At 31.9% G+C, this 25,323-nt stretch overlaps 1 protein-coding gene across 1 annotated transcript; it reads right to left on the minus strand.

Annotated features, from left to right (window-relative positions):
- Nucleotides 1–2,805: 2,805 nt before the first annotated feature.
- LOC110660638 (U-box domain-containing protein 33-like) lies at nucleotides 2,806–15,767 on the minus strand. Its single transcript, XM_021818992.2, is given in 8 exon segments — nucleotides 2,806–3,249; nucleotides 3,374–3,426; nucleotides 3,429–4,128; nucleotides 5,089–5,569; nucleotides 5,676–5,777; nucleotides 5,925–6,049; nucleotides 14,503–14,624; nucleotides 14,975–15,767. Coding segments are annotated over 8 exon segments (2,031 nt in total). The 5' UTR covers nucleotides 15,243–15,767; the 3' UTR covers nucleotides 2,806–3,069.
- Between the last annotated feature and the right edge of the window lie 9,556 nt (nucleotides 15,768–25,323).

The raw sequence follows: 25,323 nt of genomic DNA on the forward strand, positions 1-25,323 counted from the left end.
AACTCAAAGAAAATGCCTGATGAATGGAGAAAGAGTATTTTAGTACCTATTTTTAAAAATAAGGGAGACATACAAAGTTGCTCAAACTATAGGAGAATTAAACTCATGAGCCATACTATGAAGTTGTGGGAGAGAGTTGTGGAGCATCGACTACGTCATGATACTTCTATCTCTCTCAATCAATTTGGTTTCATGCCCGATCGTTCAACTATGGAAGCGATCTTTCTCATTAGAAGCTTGATGGAGAAATATAGAGATGTGAAGAAAGATTTACTCATGGTTTTTATTGATTTGGAGAAGGCTTATGATAGTGTTCCAAGAGAGGTCTTATGGAATGTGTTAGAACAGAAGAGGGTATCTATTAGGTACATATAAGTATTGAAAGATATGTATGAAGGAGCAACTACTATTGTGCGCACAGTGGGAGGGGACACAAGAGATTTTCTGATCTCAATTAGATTACACCAAAGATCAGCCATAAGCGCTTACCTTTTTACATTAGTTTTAGATGAACTGATAAAACATATACAAGAGAGTATTCATTGGTGCATAATGTTTGCGGATGATATTGTTCTGATAGATGAGACACGAGAAGGAGTTAATAGAAAGCTAGAACTTTGGAGAAGTACTCTAGAGTCAAAGAGTTTTAAGTTAAGTAGAACGAAGACAGAATACATGCATTGCAAGTTCAGTGAAGGCCAAACTGGTGATAGGGAAGGAGTTAGTTTGAATGGAGTGATACTGCCCCAAAGTAATCACTTTAAATATCTAGGCTCAGTCCTTCAAGTAGATGGGGGATGTGAGGAGGATGTTAGTCATAGGATTAAAGCCGGATGGTTGAAGTGGAGACGTGCCACGAGAGTTTTATGTGATCGTAAGATTCCCAATAAATTAAAAGGAAAATTTTCTTTGTCTGACCATAAGATGGCTATGTTATATGGTAGTGAGTGTTGGGCACTGAAAGAGTCGTATGCATCTAAAATAAGAGTTGCAGAGATGAGAATGTTAAGGTGGATGAGTGGCCATACTAGACTAGATAAAGTCCGTAATGAGAGTATTAGAGAAAAGGTAGGAGTGGTGCCAATTGAAGATAAGTTGAGAGAAGGGAGATTGAGTTGGTTTGGTCATGTGAAGCGTAGACATACGAAGGCTCCAGTTAGACAAGTAAAGCACATTAGGTTAAAAGATAGAAAAAAAAAAAGGGGTAGACCTAAATTGACTTGGAGGAGAGTAGTACAACATGACCTAAAAGCATTACACATTTCTGAGGATTTAACCCAAAATCATTCAGAGTGAAGAAAGCGAATCCATATAGCCGACTCCAAATTTTTGGGATAAAGGCTTAGTTGAGTTGTATTAGCAAAGTTTAATCAATGTTAAGCCAAATTAATCCCAAATATCTTCCGCCATGATGCAGTGTTGTCATTTTCAACTATTAAACTTTTTTAATTATATCAATTTATTCCATGAATTTTTTTTTATTGAACATGCTTGATAAAAAAAAAAATGAAATTGAATGAACTGAAAAAGTTTTTTAACCAATGATTCCAATATGATGCTCTTAAAAGAATTAAAATATTTTTTTAGAAAAAAAAATAATTAATATATTATTTTGACCAAAACTAGAACGTATCATGTTAATTAAACGCCTCAAACGCGAGGTGCAACAAAGAAAGCGTCTTGGAACTGCTGCAGTAGGCAACCTAATCCAAGTGCTCTAAGTTACTAGGTGCACCCAGTGAGGTCACAGCTTATAATCCATTATATAGATGTAGCCTCGAAATAAGAAGAAGAAGAAGAAGAAGCAGAAGAAGAAGAAGAACCTAGGTTGCTGCTCGAACTCATAGGCTTCCCCAGATCCCAGGATTCGTGTGGGTAGGGATGGTGATGGCTGATATATTTTTTGAAGTATCGATCCGATCAAACCTTTAAAATAGTAGTGTAGTATATAATGTGCAGACTTAAATTTAATAAATAATAAATGTATTTAATTTAGATTGAATAAATATATTATTAAATTTTATTTAGATAAATAATTAATTAAATATAATATATATTTAAAATAAATATAATTTAAATATTTTATATAATTGTTAAATTTAAAAATATAAATTATATATATATATATCATTAATTAAAATATATAAAGCTAAATGAGTTTAGTAATATTTGAATAATATAATTAAATTTAAAGTAAATTCAAATAGTTTCTGATGAATTTTCATCAAATTCGTTACGAATTTCAGTATTGAAAATATTAATCCCTAATTGTAAAATTTCTTCCATGTTAGAGAGGAAGAAATGTGCTTCTGTGGTTAATTAACAAGTGAGTTTTATTCTCCATAAAAATCTTTAATTTAAAGTTAAAAAAAATAATTCTTTACTTTAATAAATTAAATTGTTTTATTTTTATGTAATTTAACAATCATTAATATTATAAAAACAATTTAAAAAATTGTAATCACTTATTTTTACAATCATTAATATTCTACGTTCTAGCATATTACAATTTAGAGTTTAAAAAAAAAAAAAAAAACTCTAGGATTCGTGTTTCATATCCTAATTCTTCTATTTGTGAAATTTGAATGCATGAATAATAGAATGAGAAATTTCAGTTCACCATGCATAAGCTTGATCTTATAAACCCTAAAACTTTCACTTCCTAGATTATGAAAACACTATATTCAGCATAAAAAGTAACGTATGCTATCTTCTATATATACAATGCCAAAAGTGGATATTAGTAGAAATGTCTTATTTACGATATATTATATTTATTTATACATACATGTGAATATGAGTTAATTTTGACAAGAATAATAATTACTGTAATTATATTAAATTAATCTCCTATAATCATACTAATTATTATGGTTATACTAAACAAATCTCTTATAATCATTCTATAATCATAGGAAAGAAAAAGGCTGGGAAAAGGACTGTACCATCGCCTAGGATCCCACAATATATAACAAGGAGAACAAAAAGTAAGGACGTTTCTTTTGGTCATATATAGAGATATACATATAAACGATGTGCCAAACTAAAAGAGAAATTATCACCAATTGACTAGTGCTGCAGCCATTCCTGGATTGCCGATCGAAGTGCTTTGTTGGGCACGAGATTGTAGTGTGCAAGCTTATGGTGGGTCATGGGCGAAGTGTCATGTCCACTGTCCAGCCATCCTCTTATAGCCTCTGCTTCGTAAGTATAACCATCAGCTGCTATATGTGGATCTTGCATCACTTCCTGCATGTTTAATTGCCAAAAAGAGATCAGTTAATTGATTACTCCAGGTTTTTTCACTTTGAACTTCAAGCCTTGGATGCAGAGTCTGGATTTGATCTGATGATCAAGGTTTAGTATGGCTTGCCTGGAAAATTGGGCATATAAAATATTGAGGAGGTTGGCAGCGCTCTTCTGAACCTCGCCGCGGAAGCATGATGACCCTCCACATGAAGCTCTCATTGATTCAAGTACCCTTCCTACTTCTGATGCAAGATCTGGCCGGCTCTTTCGATTCATATCACAACACCTCAGTGCCAAGTGGGCCAACTGTTCTGCTTGCACAAATGGCCAGTCTCCAGCCAAAGGATCCAAGAGGATTTTCAAGTTTCCTTTATCTAATGCATACTGCACCTCCTTTGTTATCCCAAATGCCGGTCTTCCAGTCAACAACCTTAGCAATATAATCCCAAATGAATAAACATCTGATTTTGGAGTAAGCTCTCCTGAGGTAAGAAACTCGGGATCCATGTATGGGATAGTGCCTTTGGGGACAGTTCTCCAACATATGCTTGAGCCTTCATTTTGAGAAAGTTGATGACTGATTCCAAAGTCACTTAGTTTACTCACAAAATTGGCATCAAGTAGTATGTTAGCAGGTTTTAGATCGGCGTGCACTATGCAGTGGGGTTTACTGGAGTGAAGAAAGATAAGGACAGAGCATAACTCAGTGGCGATGCGTATTCGAGTTTGCCAAGACAAAGGAGGAGAATTATCCCTGCAGTTCAGTCGGTCTTCGAGGCTTCCATTGGGAAGATACTCATAGATAAGAGTCCAAGTTTCTGGACAAGCCCCAATAAGAGTGATAAGATTTCGATGCCTCATCTTGCTCAAAACACCAACCTGATATGCAACCAATGGACATCATGCAGTGCCAACAACAAATATTAAATTCAATTTCAGTCTTCCATAGTGTAGGTGTGGATGCTTTCCCTTCTTTGGTGAACAGACTATTATAAAAGAACACACGTGCTTAACTTCTTAATGTTCAAATCTTACTTGCCTGTCATTCAAAACCTATTCAACTTGGACATACAAAACTGGTTAGCACTATATCGTTGTAACTGAAACAAAGCAACAATGCTGAATTATACAGTACAAGTTTTCAGACGACAAAGCAGTTGCATTACTGCGCCTTTGCCCAAGATAGTTTAGTAATTTCTAAATAGTTTGAAGGATTTTTCTTACTTAGATTCGTATGTATACGGGCTCAAAGTGAGTGAAGTTCTTCTATTAAATATATATAGTCTACGTCAATAGTCGAGTTAGATAATTAACTTTAAAGTATTATAAATTAATTTATTAATTATCTATATTCACTAATAATTAAAAAATATATTATATATACTTAAAATATATTATAAAATGTTTTATTTTTAAGTGTTACCCTTGAAAAATAATATAAATTTATTAAGTTATTAATTCAATCTATTTTACTCATCAATTTTTTAAACATTTTTCAAACATATTTTAAATTTAAGTAAAAATTAAATAAAATTAAACATTTTATTTAAATTGAATGATCAACAAATAGAAAAACTATTAATTAAATTTATATGAGATAATAAATAGTATTTAACTTATAATATATATATATATATTAATTTAAACTACTAATAATTATATTTTTATGTATTATAAAAATATTAACGACTAATTTGTAACAACAACATTCGTAGTAATTTTAATATAGATTTGCAACCTATGGTTAACAGAAAACCAATGCCATAATATGCTGCATAAATGTAAAAAATAAGAGATGAGCAAACTTAGAAAGAGCTCAAAAACTTGATAGAATCATACCTCCTGTTGATATTCTGCAGGTCCTTGAGAGCTATGAGAGCTCAGCACCTTTATAGCCACTTGGCGGTGACCTAACAGACCTTTATAAATGTTACCATATCCCCCTTCCCCAATCTTGAGTGATGGATTAAAGTTCTGCGTTGCTTCTTCAATCTCTGAGAAAGAGAACTCAGAGAACTGTGGAATGTGCCTCAGCTCCTCTGCTTCTTTGAGTGAATTGTCGCGCTCAATCTGCAATTCATCTCGTTCTTTCTTGTAATTTTGCAGCAGTTCCTCAGAAGAGGTTATTTTTTGCTCCAACTCCTTTACCATCAGATCAGCATCTGCAATTTGGCTCTCCAGAGCTGGATTTGATAGATTTTTCCGCTCTAGAATATTAGACTTTGACGTCAAATGATTTGATTGTTCAGTTTCAGTGTTTGGGCTGACTTGTTGTGGGGATGATCTGAGTTCTGCACCATTTGCATCCCAAGTACCTTCCCTATTTGGGCCATGATCATCATAATTAATGCACAGTTCAAGTAAGTATAAAAACTTTCCAACAATAACAAACAATTAACATATACACGTAAACACGTGGAGCATACTTTGTGTAAATAAGGTGCTGCTTGCAAATAAACCATATGTGACAATAAGCAGGTGCTTGCCGGAGCACCGAGATGGCCTTCTTAGACTTGATGTTCATATTCCTGCGATTTTTATGCAGTCAGTTAAACAATCCCATATTTGCAATAAACATGAAGGGATTATTCTCTCTGGGGTTCTAAATTGAAATCCCACAGAACTAAAGATGGAAATGATGGTAAGTAATTCGTATAGACTTCTATTTGTTCTACTTTGAATAGCGCTTGTCTGCCGCTGCTCCCATAACAAGCTTCCTGATACCAAGCTCGGAGATAAGTTCCAAAATTCCCTTCTCAATACTCAGATCCGTTTCAATATGCAGTTTCTCAGTCTCCACCTACAAGATGATAATTGAGAAATGCCAAAATCAATGAAAAAAAAAAAAAAGTTTTCATTCCAATTCAATAAGGAACTTAAAAAAAAAAAAAAAACTTGAAATTCGAAGCCAACCACAGTTGTTAAAAGCGCCAAGTACATTGGGACGTTTAGAAGTTTTGAGATCTAAAAATAAAGTGCAAGTATGCAGGTAAGGTGTTTCTCATAAGGCCATAAGAAGAATTCTCTTAGGCACTCTAACACATATAATTCAAACCTCGGAAATATATGAAGTTCAGATTAGAACTTTATTAGTAGTTGTTCAAAATTGTTATTGTAAGGACTTGATCCTGTGGGCCGGACTGTCACTATAATTTGGGTATAAAGCCCCTGAGGTCAATAGTAAGCCTCATTATTCTCAAACCCATAATCAGGACCAAAATCAATGTCCAATATGCAAACAAAATAAAAAATAAAATATTATAAAATTATTTAGGCCAACCCAACCGAATAGCTTTTAGAAATCAACTATTAGGAGAGTCTAGCTCAACCCTAATACACAGCTTATATAAATTATTTAATATTATTAATTAATATAATATATTTATAAACTAATGTCATAATGGAGTTCTAGCAATTTAACAAATAATAAAAACTATTAAACTAAGAAGCACCACAACCTACAAAGAAAAATGCAGGTTAAACTGGAAAAATAAATTCGCTCCTCCTGTAACATAGGAAAAATATTTGAACAGAAATGAGTGTTCGACTCAGAGAGTTTAGATATTGATTATAGATGCAATTTTTATAACTATCTAAACTAGTACAATCCTACCATGAAATACACATCCATTACATATAACAATATTCTATTTAATATTCGCACGAGAAAATAATTCGGAGCTACTCACGCACTCCTTGTATCACATCAATACATAAATATGGGAGCTAAACCCATATACAGTTCTCTCAATCAAAATCCTGCTAAGGAGCTCAACTCAAGTCGGACTTTCACTTAAATCTAAGTGCGGGGACCAATGAGATCAACTCAAAGCGGTGCCTCACCACGACTTTCCTTATCTATAAGGACCGGGATTCCAACGAGACTAGCTCAAGCCGCAACTACCCATCCAATCCATATCCATATATATCGTATATAAATAACACACCTAACTCTAAATTATCCTCAGGCCGGCAATTACAAATAAATAACAATGATTAAATATGCAGCAACTCAAAATGCCCCTAATATATTAACTATTTATGTGCATAATTAAATATTCATAAAATGCATGAGCATGTCAGATATATAAATAATATTAAAATTACAAAAGTAATTAATATCTAACTCACAGACTGATCAACCCAATTACAGTTAGTTTTGCTGGAGAGAAGAAAAGTTAGTTGGCACCAATCACATATACAGAAGCAATGACCTCTATCAATTTACTGATAAAATTAACCAATTAATTTAATTAAAGAAGTAGGAATAATTTTTACGATCTTGCTAAAATTTTGGCATAGTTTTTCCTATAACTGGACCTAACCCCCCTGTAAGAAAATGCCACAATAATAAAACACAAGGCCTCAAGCCCACAACAATAATTATAATGCCCATTGGGAGTCTACAAAAAACCTAATATAGGTCCAATCTTCCAAGCTCCAACTCATATCTCTAACTCCTTTACAGTCTAAATAATTATTTTTAGCACTTCAAAAATTATAAAAATATTCTAAGAGGTCCTTCACATTCTTCTTGTATTAATTAAATTTATTTTACTTAATTTTACTAAGCCATAAATATTTTACAGATTTAACCGGCTAACTAAATCAAGGTATAAACCACACAACTTGAATTAGGAACTACCTTTGTAAATTTTGTTTTCTAGAATGCGTTCGGAACATGAAACTTTGGACAAGTGGAAGGAGCATAATATAAGAGCTAAGTGTTACATGCTTGCTTTTATGAGTAATGAGTTACAGAAGCAGCATGAGAACATGCAGAGTACGAGTAAGATCCTCCTTCACCTACAACAGTTGTATAGTGAGCACAGTAGGAATGCTAGGTATGAGATATCTAGACAGCTGTTCCGCATGAGGATGTCTGAGGGACAGAATATTGGGGATCATGTCCACAAGATGATTCGGCTGATTGAGCAGTTGGAACATCTTGACTTTAACATGGATTTCCAACTGCAGACGGATTTAATCCTTTAGTCTCTTCTTGAGTCATTTGGGAATTTTTTGATAAATTTCCATATGACTAAGCAGGAATGCACTTTGGCTGGTTTACTCAACATGCTAGTTATTGCCCAAAAGAATATGCCAGGCAATAAAGGAAAAGAGATAGCTTTGATTACATCTTCTTCTGCTGGAAAGTCCAACAAGAAGAAGGGCAATAAGAAAAAAAAACCTCGGATTCCTGGTCCTTCAAAGAAAATAGCTAAACAGAAAGGGAAGACTAAAGCTAATGGATGCAAAGGAAAGTGTTTCCACTACCAGCAGGATGGGCACTGGAAAGGGAACTGCCCAGAGTATAGCAATCTGTAAGAATGCAATACTATGGTGAAAATCAACTCAAGTTCAAAATATATTTGGCACTTAAGGTTAGGTCATGTTGCAGAAGATAGGATTACAAAACTAGAGAAAATGGGAATTCTATCTTCATTGGGTTCTGAACCTACTCCAACCTATGAATTCTGCCTTCAAGGCAAAGTGACTAGATCACCCTTTAGTGGACAAGGGCTAAGAGCTGAAAATATTTTAGAGCTAATACATAGTGATGTATGTGGTCTATTTAAAAAAATGGCTAGAGGCGGTTTTCATTATTTTATTACCTTTACTGATGATAAATCAAGGTTTGGGTATTTGTATTTGATGAAATACAAACATGAATTCTTTAAAAAGTTTAAAGAATTTAAATTTGAAGTAGAAAATCAACCAGAAAAAAGTATTAAAGCTCTTCGATCAGATAGTGGAGGTGAATACTTGAGTACTGAATTTATTGAATACTTGAGAGAGCATGGCATTGTTTCCCAGCTGACTCCTTCAGAAACACTACAGCTGAATGGTGTATCTGAAAGGAGAAATCGTACCCTATTGGATATGGTACGTAGTATGATGAGCTATACTGATATGCCAATCTCTTTTTGAGGATTTGCATTAAAATCAGCTTTGTATATTCTGAATAGGATTCCATCAAAATCAGTATCTTCCATACCTTATGAGATATGGCATGGAAGAAAACCAAGTCTTAAGCATGTTAAGATTTGGGGTTGTCCAGCTTATATCAAAAAGCTGAACACTGATAAATTAGAAACCAAATCAGAAAAGGGTCGATTTATTGGATATCCAAAAGATAGTTTTGGATATTATTTTTATTTGCCTACATCACAAAAGGTTATGATAAGTAGAGATGCCACATTTCTTGAACAACAGTTTATTCAAGAAGGAGGCAAAGGAAGGCAAATAGAGTTGGAATTGAAGAATTCTGACCAACCAACAGATCAGATGGATATAGATCCATCTAGTCAACCTACACCTATTGATGAAATATCTACAGCTGTTCCTCGTAGAACAATCAGGGTATCTCACCCACCAGTGAGATATGGTTTCCTTCATGAAGAAGAATAAGAGTTGTTTACTCATAAAGAAGTAGATCATGGAGATGATCCACTTACCTATGAAGAAGCTATATCAGATAGAGATTCTTCAAAATGGATTGATGCTATGAAATCCGAGATTGATTCCATGTATAAGAATCAAGTTTGGGATCTTGTTGACCCATCTGAAGGTATTGTACCTATAGGGAACAAATGGGTTTTCAAGAAAAAAATTGATTTTGATAGAAAGGTAGAAACCTATAAGGCAAGGCTAGTAGCGAAAGGGTTTCGCCAAAGGCAAGGAATCGACTATGAGGAGACTTTCTCGCCTGTTGCTATGCTTAAATCAATTAGGATTCTATTAGCAATAGCTGCATACTATGATTATGAGATTTGGTAGATGGATGTCAAAACAGCTTTTCTTAATGAATATATTGAAGAAAATATTTTCATGGAACAACCTAAGGGTTTTGAATTCCAAGATGGTTCCAAAGTGCGCAAGCTAAAGCGATCCATTTATGGGTTAAAATAAGCTTCGAGGAGTTGGAATATCCGTTTTGATGAAGCCATTAAGTCATTTGGTTTTATCAAAAATGAGGATGAGCCATGTGTATATAAGAAGGTTAGTGATAGTGCTATCACCTTCCTTGTCTTATATGGGGATGATATTCTATTGATGGGTAATGACACAGGTATGTTGACAACTATAAAGGTGTGGTTGTCAAATACATTCTCCATGAAAGACTTAGGGGAGGCAACCTATATTCTTAGGATTCACATTTATAGAGATAAAGCGAAAAGAATAATTGGTTTATCCCAAAGTTTATACTTAGAAAATGTGTTAAAGAGGTTTAACATGTTTGATTCAAAGAAAGGATTCTTACCAGTGAGACATGGTATCCACCTTTCTAAAGAGATCTCCAAAGACACTTGAAGAAAGAGATAAAATAGCCAAGATTCAATATGCTTCAGCTATTGGAAGTTTGATGTATACAATCTTATGTACTAGGCCGGATATCGCATCTGCTGTTAGTTTGACTAGCAGGTATCAATCCAATCCAGGTTTGAAACACTGGATAGCTGTCAAGAATATCCTTAATTACTTGAGAAGAACTAAGGATTTATTCTTGATTTATGGAGGCAGTGACTTGCAATTGGATGGTTATACTGATTCTGATTTCCAATCAGATATCGATGATAGAAAGTCTACCTCTGGGTATGTGTTCATTTGTAACAGAGATGCAGTCAATTGGAAGAGTTTCAAACAGAGTATGACTGCAGATTCCACTACAGATGCCGAGTATATTGCTGCATCAGATACTGCAAAAGAAGCTGTTTGGATATAAGGAACCTCGGTCTCACTAGAAATCTAAACACATAGAAAGGCGCTACCACATTATCAGAGAAATAGTTGGGCAAGGCAATGTAGCCATGTAGAAAATAGCATCAGCTGAAAATCCAGCTGATCCATTCACTAAGCCTATGTCACAAGCACAGTTAGACTGACATCTTGAGAAGATGGGTCTAAGATATTATAATGAATGGCTCTAGTGCTAGTGGGAGATTGTTAGTAATATGTCCTAGAACATATCATTTAGCATGTATCTTGTACATGTTTTTATTAATAAAAAACATTTTTCACTTTTCCATTTACATAATATATTTATGTGTAATAGAAAAGGTCCATTGATATTTTGTTAGAAATTCTATTCTTAAGTTGTTAAAAATATGAGTGACAATATTTCTAGCACAAAGTATCATAAATAGGTTCACAATCGAGGATACTTCACAATAAGGACATGACTTATCCAGAAAGATTGTAATCATGTTTGTTACCAAGTTATTTATATGAGATGTAAATAAGATGGAATGGTGAGTCTCATGCCATATAACAAACATGATAGGCACTTATGCATGATAAGTAGATCGAACCAGTGACATTTATGACAAGCACATGGAGCTTACTCTTGTCAATGCATTGTCATAAATCATATCAGTGCATATAATCTTTAGACCTGAGATAGCACAGTTATCTTATATATAGGTGGTTTGAGTTTGATACTGCTTTCATACTTGTACTGTGTATGGGTATACGGGCATGTGTTGGCTCCTACTAGTTATATATGGAGGTAGGTGTTGATCAAGATGGAATCTGTTACCCTAAGTAAATAGGGATAAAATCCTATATTCATTTAATTATTCTTGATGTTTCAAGTTCCTGGCCAGGACAGATAGATTTAATCAGAAAAGAGTTTCTGATGAGAAAATCTTTTTAATTAAAAAATGGAATTAAAAGATAACATAATATTCATAGCAAATGAGGTTTGACATAAACTATGACTCCAGCTCGAATTGGAATTTTATAACAGAGAGATTCTAATGCATGGTAACATATGATTATAGGTTCATTTAAGGTAAACCTTATTTCTGATTGGGTGGCCATGGCATGCTATGCTAAGTGTTAACCATGATCTATGAGGTGCATAAAATGATTTAGAAAAATCATTTATGGTAAGAAAGAATTCTGATGATATTAAAAGTTGATATCATGTCTCATTGCCAATTAGTGATGAACCTAGTAAGTCACACACATACACAAGTAATCACCAAATTAAATATTATTTAATTAATTAATTAAAAAGTTTAATTGATTGATTAAATAGATTTGGTTTGTAATTAGATTGCAAAGTCCCTAGCATGGCTTGAAACTAAATCTAGGTTAATGGATGTATAGTATAAGTTAAATTTATATTTGAAGTATTTAAATATGAATTTAATTATGAGAAATTAATTAATAGAGATTAATTAATTAATTTATATTTGATATAAATTGATTAGAGGAAGAGAAATAATTATTTTGGGTTGAGAACTCAAAATTAAGATACAAGGGTATTTTAGTTATTTCAAAGGGTGACATGTGGCACCATGAGATGGTGACACATGGCGCTACACATAAGCTTACCAATTATCTTTTAATCATGAAAGATGATCAAAGACAAGATTAAATCTTAGTTTGACACTTGGAACAATGTGATTGGGTCAATTAAACTAAGAGCCAATCAGAAGGTGACATGTAGCAAGGGTTTTAAGTGGTGACCTAGCTATATAAGGGAAATGATGAAAAGAAAAAATACAATATGCTCTTTATCATTTTTGTGCCGCCACCCTTGGTTGCCTCTCCCTCTCTTCTTCTTCTTCTCTCATCAATTCAAAGAGAATTGCCAATATTCTGTTAAATTAAAAATACTAGAAATCGTTTTTAGTGTTCTGTATATATCTGTAATCTCTCAAAAGGCAAAACCTGAATTTCTAATTGATTGGAAAGGCTTGAGAAGCTGTTCAAGGGGCTGCCATCAGTGATCTTGATGTGGACAAGCTAGAGGGACAACATCTGGTGTCCTAGGCGCATCCCAAAGGTGCCAAACACACTGCAGTGCATCAAAAAAGTTAGTGCACTTGTTCTTGATCTAATCTAGGATTCTAATGAATTAATCTGTTAATTCTAAAATCTTAAATGGCAAATGTAGATCCAAAAACATATTAAAAGAGTTTTAATATGCAATTTATCATTAAAATCAAATAGATAAAAATGAATTTTGCATGATGCATGTGATCCTAGATGAAAAATTTTTGAATTTAATGATCTAAACTTATGTTTTTCATGCTTCCGCTCATTCAAGGCCGCTGAGCATCCAGATCAGGCCGGAAACTCGATTCTGAGCGTTGGTGAGCTATTATTGATCCGAGTGCATATCGGGCATGCCCATGAGCTGCTGGTGATGGATCCGCTAATGATTCATCAAAAATCTACTCTGATCACTCGATATCAGCCAATTTATTTTAGGCCATCCAATGACCATCTTCTCTGTCCTATCTCCGATCAAGGCATAATTGGTGTCAAAGCAAAACTTGAAGAGTGTAGATCACGATCCCCAAGGCCGATTGTCCAACCTGACTGCCGGTTGGTCGAGATCTGGTCTGAAGGTCACAAAGATCCGAAATTTCTCTCTCCTTGTTCTCACCCATCCGGCCACCAAACAAAGTGAAATTGGTCCCAAAAGAAAGCTTATGAAATAAGCTTCATAAGCTTTCTTAAGCCACGAAAAACTCTCCGATCGGACTTCGGTTAAAGCCAAAATCGCGCCTAGAATTTCTCTCCCCTGCGCACACATTGGAGGAGAAAGTCCCTCCATTTGTGCCACTGCTAGTGCTGCTCCAGCTGGCAAACAGCTCACAGGCGTAACTTGGGTAGTGGGGCTCCTCGTCGGCCATCATCGATGGCTGGAGGCTCATCAGCCATAAGAAGAAGAGAGGGAGAAGGAAGGTGACAGGGGAAAAGAGAGAAGAGAAATAGAGAGGTAGAGAGACAGAGAGAAAAAAACGTTGCTGGTTTTTTTTTAAAATTTTTAATTATGCTTTTGGTTCTAAACTTTTCAAAGTTATTCAATTAAGCCCTTTTCACTTTTCAATTTAATCCATTTTGCTTTAATGTCTTTAAATTTACCTTTAATTAAAATAACCATAACACTAATGATAATTACATTTAGATTAAATTTAAATAAAACATAATTAATAATAGTATTAATAGTATCAATATTTCCACCAAAACTTCTAACAAAAGTATATTAAAATATAATTATACTTTAATAAGTAAATGCCATACTTAAATAAATATCTAATATAATTCAAAAAAAGATGTTATAAAATTGTAAACTAGTAAAATAATATTAAAATCTGTAATATCCCAGTTATATATATATAACTGGGATATTACAGTCATTCTTCATTATAGGCTTCCACAGATGAAACCCACTTCAAAAATAATTTAAACAACATATATATTTTATGGATGATGAAACAAAAGAACTTATACCCCCATTCGCCAACAAAGAAGATGGTATTCGTATAGTATTTTATGCATGTCTTGCCTTTCAAATTCCCGGTAAGCCTTGACTTCCCCTTCTTCAAGTGTGCTTGCGTGAAATTTTGGACCCACTGCAGTACATTGAACAAAAATAAAACCAATAATGAATGAAACCATTTCAATCATCACGCAAGGATCAAACAAAATCAGAACCTATTCACTCTTTTGCTCTTTACAATCAGAATAATATAGCAAAGTATCGAACTATACTTGGTAAATTTTTCAAACCCAAATTTGTTAAGAGTTATATATTCAGTGCTTGATGGGTATAATTAACAAAATTCTTCAGATTTAGGCTGCTTCTCCATTATTGCTGTCAGATTAATTTGTATCCAAATTCAAAATCATAATATGATTAAAATTACATGTAAGTTTTTGAAGCAAAAATTAAATTAAATTCCAGAGTTTATCAGCAACTTACTTAACGTCGGAATCATCTGTGCGGGTTGGTGAACATGAAGGATGCAAATCTTCTTCCCTTCTGATCTCTGTAATGCCCATGTAAGAAGCGATTTGTTTTCCCTCAAATTTTTCCCCACTGCTACGTATATCTTCTCTTTAATTACCGGCGCCACCGGCTCCTTCACTTTCTTCCTGGTGGCCGCCATGTTTCCTGGAACTCTATATCCAGGAAGGTTTATCGGAATCACCTGTTGCGTAATTTCAGGAGCAGGACTCACCACAGCCATGATTTCAATAATTAAACACTGTCAAAGACTCGAAACACTATTATTTTCACTCTGCCAGACACTCTCCAGTATTCAAAGACTCGAAATAATCAACTCATCTTTCACATCAACCTCAACTTCTCCCCTCTCCAAAGCTTCCTCTTTCTTCCTCAAAATGGTTTCTTGAATCAAAACCCTAAATTTCAAGAAAAGTATAGAGAGAGAGAGAGAGAGAGAGAGAGAGAGATCGATAAAAAGTTTTATGTCAACCCTGACAATATCTGAAAAAAAGGTAATAGATAAGCTTTGGAGAAATGGAAATGTAAAAAATCTCGGTTTTGCTGTCTTAAGCTTGGGAGTCTACGTAGCCATGATTATGCTTGAAAAGGGTTTGCTTGTCTTAAGCTATGGTGGCTGCTGCTTAACCATATTGCAAGTAACTATTTTATTTTCTTTTTCCATTTCCTCCTGATACGCAGTCTACTTTCTGTAATTCTTTATTTCTTTTTATATATTTTTTTAATATATAAATGCTCGTCCTTTGCTTCCTTCGAGTTAGGGAGGAAGGTTCTGCGAAATGAACTGTGGGCTCTACTCGACTCAGTCCGAAGATGGTAATTAAGTGGCGATACAGTGAGGGCGTAGCCACCGGTTTATCATGGATCGGATCATTTCCTTGCATTTACAGAACATTGACTTGTTTTCCCATCGTGTTGATTTCAGGTTAAAAATGACTGATCAAGTCAGAGTTCATGGTAAAAAGGAAAAGGCAGTCCACTTACGATCTTTTCCTCGTTTCCAGAAGAATTTTAGACGGGCCAGCCCCGTGTGGGATATTCTCTATCAAGTCATTGATTCCCTCTCTACATATGCGCCATTGCAGGCGGGGCGCTTGTCCAACTCAACCAGCCAAACCTGAACAGCGGTTCACTGCGACTCTTTTCCACGTGGCATGGTTTTAACCGATGATGTAACTGTTTAACTGCTACTACACTGACTGTGGTCGGATTCATACGATTCAGAATTGGATTCATCTAATTTAAAACTAAGTTCATTAAAATCAATTTTAAACCATGTTAGAATCAGATTGAAACTAAACGATTTGATTTCTGGTTTAGTTGCATTTAAAATCATCTTTTTAAATAAAAAATTAGAAAAAAAATTCAATTATTAAATTTAATTCAAATCAATATAAAAAAAATCTTATAATTAACTTCTAAATTTTTAACTAAAAAATTACATGCTTCAATTCATAACAAGTCTAAATCGATTTTGTGATTAAGAATAATAATGAATATAATACTTATAAAAATTACTTTATTTCATCCAAAATCTAATTAATACCTAAACTTCTCTCAAACTCATTTAATTTTATATTTTTTATTAATAATTTATATTAAAAAATTTATTAATTTTAAAATTCAATAATTTTACAAAATATTTATATTCGATTTATAAATATAATCTATTTATAATCTATACAAATTTATAAATAATGATATAAAAAATATAATTTATATATAATTAATTATTTATATAAATAAATTTAACACAAACATAGGTATTATTTTTAAAATTTAAATTATTTAAACCTAATTATATGTGAATCAAACTCATTCTATTGCAATTCCGTCAAATATTCAAATCGTCACCATCCTATGGGCCATCCATTGTCTTGCCTGCCAGGAATTTCATGTTTTGAGGTTTTATCGGAAAACGTGTCATGTTCGTATACGTTGCATTCAATGGAAAAACGTTGCGTTGGATTTATTTGTGGTTAAGAATATGGGAATATATTAATTTTCGGTTAAATGAATTATCGAGATTTATTATTAGAGATATAAATATCAGAATTTTTCGATACGTTCGTGTGAGGGTAAACCATGCATTGAGAAAACAGCAAGCAATTGAGCATCAATCGTGATTTCTCCAGCGATGTTTGATTTAATTTAGTACCATACGAATATTGCATTGAATATTATGACGCGGTTTCTATCAAGCTTTGATCATTCAGCGACAAAATTCCAAGGAGTCAAGACAGCCCATCCTTTGTTTGTTCCTTGGGGCAGATGCACGTCCAAAAGTCTATTGATTTTCGAATCTTACCCAATCGCCAAGTCGTCATATCAACTTGTCGTAATTTACAAGTAACCATCTCATTGCCTGTTTACATAAGATTTAATTTTTTTTTTTAATAAAAATATTATTTTAAATATTATTAAAAAAATTATTTTAAATATTATTAAAAAAATTATTTTAATATTTTTATAATTAAAATTTATTAAATTTAATTTTAAATTATTTTTTAATATATACTACTTAACATATTTAAAAAAATAATTTTCTTAATAATAATACTAAATAGGTGTTATTTTCAATTCATTGGACTTATAGTAAAATACAATGGAAAAAAATTTTATCAAAATAAGTTGATTCTGATACTCTTTATTTTTTATTTGTTTTTACTTGGGAAAATGGATGAAAGCGTGCACGTAAGTAAGCTCAAGAAAATCGACAATTTGACTGTAATTGGTAGGCAGTAAATATAACTCGAATAAATGCCCATCGCTATTGGTTAATATTGAGAATATGAATGTCAATGAATTTTAGTTTGATTTATTTGTTTAATAAATTAAGTTTAAAGTTTTATTTTTAAACTTATTTAATAAACAAATTAAACTTAAAGTATTACTATTTGATTATGTCAAATTTGTAATATAATTTATTTATAAATAGGAGCGGACCCACATTATGCATGAGAGAGCCCTGGCCCCCTTTTTTTTTTTTTTAATTACTCTCTTTATTTTAAAATTAAAAAAAAATGAGATATAAAGCTTTATTATTTTCCAAATATATTTAAATTATTAAAATTTTTAATTTTAGTGGCGAATTTTATTAATTTACATCTAAATTTTTCCTTCAATTTTAGGAAAAATAATTTTATCAAATTTAAAATTAATTTTACTACAATTATGACAATAGATGATTTATTCAAGCTAAAAAATTTTAATTTTTTGTGAATGTAAAATTTATTTCTATTTATTTTATTCCTATACACTCAAAAATTTTCGTTATTATTTATTATAATAGTTATAAATTATTTTAAAAAATTAATCAATTTAAAAAATATCTTTACATACATTTAAATTCTTAAAACTTAAATTTAATTTTTTTTATGACACTGTTACATTTTAACTTACTAATCCTAAATAAAATTCTTTGAAAATTGATGCTAAAAAAATACTATAATAAATATTGATTATGATTTATTGACTTTTCTATTTTATTTTTCCTTGTTATCTAAAATTAATAAAATATATAATTTATAATTTTTTATTATTTATAATAATTATATCACTATTTAAATTTTGAAAAATTTTTACCTAAAGCAAGGTGTTTGTGCGCTACACCCAACCAATAAAAATCATAAACATATATTTAATAAAATGAACTAAACAAAAGCTGGAATTTAATAATGAGCCTCTTAGAGCATAACCAATCTTTAAATATAGTCAACAAATTATATCTAAAGGCGTACACCATTACAATAAATATATGAATGAAGCTGATTTCATAAAAGAATATACTAGGAATCAAAATCCTAGAAGTGATTAATAATTCATTAATGAGAGTTGAGAATCATACATATGATATCCAACTATATATATATATATATATATATATATATATATATATATATATATATATATATATATATATATATATAATTAAGCAAACACAAATCAGCTGCATTTTTTTATTTGGTTAATTAATAAGCTTGTATGGTGAACACATAGGATCGGATTGGACAGTTAAAATTTTTAAATTTAAGATTTTTTTTTAAATTATAACATATATAATATTATATTGTGAATAATATATATATAAGAGTCTTCTTCATCTAAGAAGATATATTGCTCCTTGAGAGAGTAATGATAATTTCTTTATATATTGTTCAGAAAACAGAAATATATACTTCTGGTACCATGGTTAATTGGGAGCCTCCTGCTCAAATAAGGCTAGCAAGGCTCATGCAATGTCACAAATTAGGCCATATCCAAGGTTATGAATAAGGCAGCATCATTTTATTTTGTTAATTTTATCAGAATAAAAGATAATAAATTAAAACTTATACATTTTTTTATATACAAAATCTTCTAATAAAATAAGTATAGAATATATTCACGTTAAAAAAAAACTCAAGAATGCTATAAACTCTTGAATTTTTTAGAGAGAAAATATGTTTAAAATGTCATAAATTGAGAAAATGCACCAAAAGGTTTATTGATTTTTTTTTTTTTCTTCTTATGCAGATCAAGTTGTCATCATTTCAATATCACATTAATTATTTTAAGAAAAATACCAATACCCGCATTGATAAAAGAAAAAAAAAAAAAAAAAAAAAAACCAATACGCGACACGCTTGTTTCATTTACTGGTTGAACCAGTAGAACTACACCGACTTGCGGTGATTTTCATCATATCAATAGCACGGAAGCAATCGCAAATGATGTGACTGGATTTTGATTTGCGTTAGGGTCACATCTCGTGCCTAGTTGTTGAAAGAAATTCACGGCTTTATATGTTCAGCATAGTCAAACCGTTGATGTGCCAAATTTCTGTTGATAATAATAATAATTATTATTATTATTATTGATGTGCCAAATAGCCAAAAAAATATATATATAGGTTGCAAAAGGTTGCTTTATTTTTTAAAATATGATAAAAATTATAATTTAATATTTTTATTTTTTATAAAAAATTAAGTTAATTTATAAAATATATATTTTTTATAAATTAAATAATTTTTTTTAATTTATTATTTATAACACCACTAATTTTGAAATTTATTATTTTATGAATAATTATTTATATTTTATTTTATTTAAATTTTAAGAAGTTACTTAGAATTTTTCAGATGTTAGTTTGATTTTTTAAAAATATAAAACTTTGATGATTTTTAAAAATTAATTTAAAGACCACCTGATAAAATCAAAAATATATTTAGACTCTACGAATTTTTCTGAGTTTTTTAAAAATTTTTCAAAATTTTTAGGACTCATTTTCGGTCTCAAGACAGAGTAAAAATTTAAATTTTATATCCTGAATCGGACCGGTCGAATCGAACCGGACCAAATTGCACCGGCCATTTATTTTTCTTCTTTCTTCCGCGCACTAGCCTGACACTCCCTCTTTCTCTCCCGTTTTCTCTCTCCTCTCTCCTCTCTCCTCCTCTCACCGGGCCGTCATCGCCCCAGCCCGTCTCCCTCGCTGGCCGTCGCCTGAGGCGCCGAAAAAACACGCTTGAAGACGCCCCAACGCGCAGAGCGTCGTTTCATCTTTCCGCGCCGATTTCGGCCAATCCTGCCACAAATCGGACCGGATCTTATGTCAAACCTCTTCTACACCTCGAAAGCTTTCCATAAACACCAAGAACACCAAAATTCATCGAGCGGTTTGCCTAATTTTTGTCCAGAAAGTTTTAGCCCATTTCGATTTTTGGGTTAAGTTTCTCGCAAACTGTGAACCCCATGAGAAAACTGAGAGTACAGGAGTGCTGCGCTCGTCGAGAGCTTTGCGGAAATACTAATTTCAAAATGTTTCGACACCATTTTTCGGTAGGTCCTACGAAATTTCGTAGTGTTTTTTCGAGCACTAAATGAGTTTAGAAAATTTCGTAAAAATTATATACTAACCCCCGTGTTGTGGGCTTCGTGTAGGTACCTTCAATTTGTGAAAATTCAACGAATGCCCCCTTCTGTAAATTTCAGGCCGAACAGATATGCTACCGAAAAAGTCTTGAAATTGGGTCAAGATTTTAGCTACCCCACCATTAATAGATGTCCCGAGCGCGTTCCCGGGGTCGAAATCAGTATAGGTAAACCCAAACCTTACTTTTTTTTAATTATCTAGTGCTTGAATTGGATTAAAAATCCATAGAATATTCATGATAGTTTAAAAAATTATAATTCCTTTTACATTAGCTTAGTAATATTGATAAGGAAAGCGGGGCAAAGTTTTAGAATTTTTAGAACTCATTTGGATAGTTTTTGCAAAAGGGTTAATTATAAGGACTAAATTATAATTTTTCATATTATGATTGTTGACTGTTTGGATGGGCCCAGGAGGGCTATGTGATGTGATTGAGTTGTGGGTGTATGGTTTATGGATATAAAAGTGTGTTTTAAGCTCTTTTGCATGTTGGATAGGTCTTAGGTATAGGGGAGACTCTGCCAGATTTTCGGCACGACTTAGGACATCTTTGATCTTTTCTTAGTTTGTATTGAGTCAAATGTATTAAATAATTGTAATAAAATTATCAGGTGAGCCGGGACAGCCTTCCTCCTCCGCCCAGCCACCATAGTGACTTCGGTTAAGTTTGTAAGTAAAATATTAATTTTAATTGTAATTTCGATATTATTATATGTTCAAGCATGCCCATGCATCACTTATAAATATGTATCTATGTAGTTAAACACTAGGCACATTTTATGTTGCATTTATAATTGTTGAAGTGCCATGGATATTGTTTGTGATAATTTGAAGCAGTGTGTGTGCGTGGCGTGTGTGTGGTATGGTATTGGATATAGACAGGACGGGTAGACATGGCTTGAGAGATACTCGTTGGGACCCGGTCCTTCGGGATAGACACAGCTTGAGAGACAGTCGCTGGGACCCCACATTTGGTTTATTAAGCGAAAGTCCGACTTGAGAGACACTCGCTGGCAGAGGTTGGATTAAAAAGACTGTATAGGGGATCAACTCCCATATATGTATTGTTTGACAGTATTAGGTATGTGAGTGCTCCAAATTGACTTTTTGCTGTTATGATCTAAAAATTATGACGATGTTACATTTCATTCCACATTGTGCATTAGCTTTAGATAGCTATAGAGATTATGGTTAAAATTGATATTTTACTCTCTGAGTCGAACGCTTACTCCTATTCATCTATTTTTTTACAGGCTATAGGAAGATTATTTGTTATGGCTAACCTGCTCTTCTTCTTCATCACAAGTCCATTGATAGTATTTAATGTATTTTATACAATTGAGTTAAATTTTAAACTCCGCATGTATTAGAAGCACTTAGTTTTACTTTGGGTCTGTATTATAAAAGTTATGTTGGACCTGTAAAATTATTAATTGTATGCATGATAGGATTGAATGAGGGAGTTGAGCTCCCATTTGAGTTATGACATTTTGATTATGTGGAGGGTGAGCTGAGCTTCCCAATTTATTATATATTGTGTTTACAGATCGGGGGAGTCAAAAACTTCCCATTAAATGGTCCATTTTACGGCTGAACTTTATCCGGTTGAATTCTTAAAATTGAGCCCAAATGGGCCTTAGAGTTAGGTTCAGGAATAGTTAGGCTTATTACGGGTTTCGGTGGCTTTAGGCTGACTCAGATCCTAGTGCTGGTCCGGCCCATAAGTTGGGTCGTGACATTACTAATAAATTAAAAACTATAATATTTTATTCAAATACATTTTATAATGTTTATATATTCACAACAGTTTGATCATTTATATTTGAGTTAATTATTCTGATTATAATTAATTAAAAATAAATTTTAATAAAATAGCTATTTTATTAATAAAATACACAATAGATCAAATTATTTTTTATAAAAAAATTAAAAAAAAATTCAATATAATTTATCATATATCTCAAAGATTAAGTTATAAAATATTCTATTGTTATATATTTTTATCTTATTAAATGTAATTTTAATGCTATGATTAAGAGATTAAAAATATATATTTTTATGAATTAATAAACAATTTAAATTATAATAAAAAATAAATTTACTTACTAATTGAATTAAAATGAAGATTAAAGTTTATGATTTTTCAAGTCCAACTAAATATACCTACTCTTTATTTTTTTTTTTTTCTCTATAGAAAATGGAGAGAATACTCTAGAATTATTCTGTAGACTAGAATTATAGAATGGCCAAGTTATAGGTTCTATTTTATAGGATGAAGAAAAAGTAAGAATACCCAAATTCATACCACTGGATCAAATAAAAATTAATTTATTATAGATTTAAAATATAAATATATAAAATTTATATATTTAATAGATAAATTATATTATATATTTTTTATTTTTTATTTATAATAAATTAAATTTAAATAAAAAAACTCATAAATAAAAATATACATACGATTATTTATGCTACAAAATTTCCCCTTTCTTCTCTCCTTCTCTCAATGGTCTTCGAAGGCGATGATCAATTGTGCTTTTGAGATGACGCCCAGTAGCCTAGCCTATCTAAACATTTGAAAATTCTTTCAATCTGACCAACCAAAAATTCTCCTATTTATGATTGGCCACTTACGAACTCAATGGGAAATTCATATGATAACATTGTAAATTTAATTATTGGTCCATATCCTGTACCACATTAGCCATTAGTCTAAGATCATTAATGAAATCATAATTATATTATATGTTTTATAATTTTATTTAATTATTTAAAAATATCATGTAATAAAATAGTAATTATATTATATAACTAATTATAGTTTAAACAATATCATAGTTATTGTATATAAAATATATATATATATAATTATAATTACTTATTTTATTTATTTCTTTTATCATGGTCATTAACACTTCATCCAATCATAAAATCCATCAACATGCTCAATCGTAACCTCTAACACTCAACAACCATCATCATTATGGTTGTTATTATTAATATATGCATAATTTGTTTTAAACTGAATAGCAATTAAATTGAACTGAATTTTTTTTTTAAATTATATTTAATTTTATTTTATTTTTTTAAAAAAAGTTGATTTAATTTTAATAGAAAAAAAAAATAAAAAAAACTGAACTGACCGAATTATAAAACGCATCATTTTACACAATGCATGTATCAACATTTCACCTGCTCTACTACAATCATATTAAACCGCATTCACCCTCGCTGCCTCAAACATCAATTCACCCATGACCCACCCCCAAAATTATCTGTCTCTCATTCTTTTTATTCTTCCTCTTCTTCTTTCTCCACACATGCCACGCCCTTTGACAAACCCACCAGCCATAGCCAATCCCATAGCAACATACCCATCGCCATCTCCTTCAATCTACCCATTTCCATCCCTCTTCACTTCTTAGTCAACCTCGAAGCCTCACATTTGTAGCATTTGCTTTTGCTTCTGAGTTCTTAATTCTACCTCACAGTGCTTCTGTTTCTCATTCGCCTCACAGTGCTTCTTAGACCTCACAGTGCTTATTAGATAGAGAACCACATATGTTACAGCTTTCCTATAGGATGATTGGCGCATTTCCAAATCTGGGGGATGATTGGGTCTTGGCGGTTTACTAGTCTTCTTTTGCGGATGACTGGATGTTTTGATGATTGAATCAATCTTGCATAAATGTTGGGGCTTGCTAGTATTCTTCTATATGTCATAAATTTTGTGCAAGATAGTTTATCATTCTTCAATCATACATTTATTCCAAACATATTTTTATGAATTCAATTTAAATATATATTTTAAATTTCAACATAACAGATATGAAAATTACGTTTGATTTTAATTACATTTTGAATTCCAGCATGCGACATAGTCTAAAGATATATTATTTGCTATTGGGGATGACTTCTTCTTAATTTATTTTATTATTATTTTTTTTAATTTTTGGATAAAGGATCCATTAATACACAACTAAAATGAATAAGAGCTTTTCAGCTACTAATTGAGACTCATTAAGTAGAGGGTATTCAAAATAAACTATTTTAAAAAGACATTAAATAAATCTCATATTATTATGAGAAACAAATGCATGGAATGCAATATGTATTTTCCTTCATGATATTTCTTTAAAATTTACTATTAATTATTGAGACTCATACAAAATTTACTATAATTAATAATTAAAATTAAATTGTTGTGCAAACATATCGTATCAACTACAAATTGGAAAGTAACTTCCATAAATAGACAAAGACAATGAATGGAATCGTTGTTGCTAGGCCCGCCAGTGAACAAAAATAGAAAGGAATATGGGCTTGGCTAAAGCAATCAGGGCCCTCTTACCTAATAATGGCCCACGAGAAAAAAAACGTTACCCAACGG

The sequence above is a fragment of the Hevea brasiliensis genome, chromosome 2 (assembly GCF_030052815.1).
Source record: "Hevea brasiliensis isolate MT/VB/25A 57/8 chromosome 2, ASM3005281v1, whole genome shotgun sequence".
Lineage (NCBI taxonomy): Eukaryota > Viridiplantae > Streptophyta > Magnoliopsida > Malpighiales > Euphorbiaceae > Hevea > Hevea brasiliensis.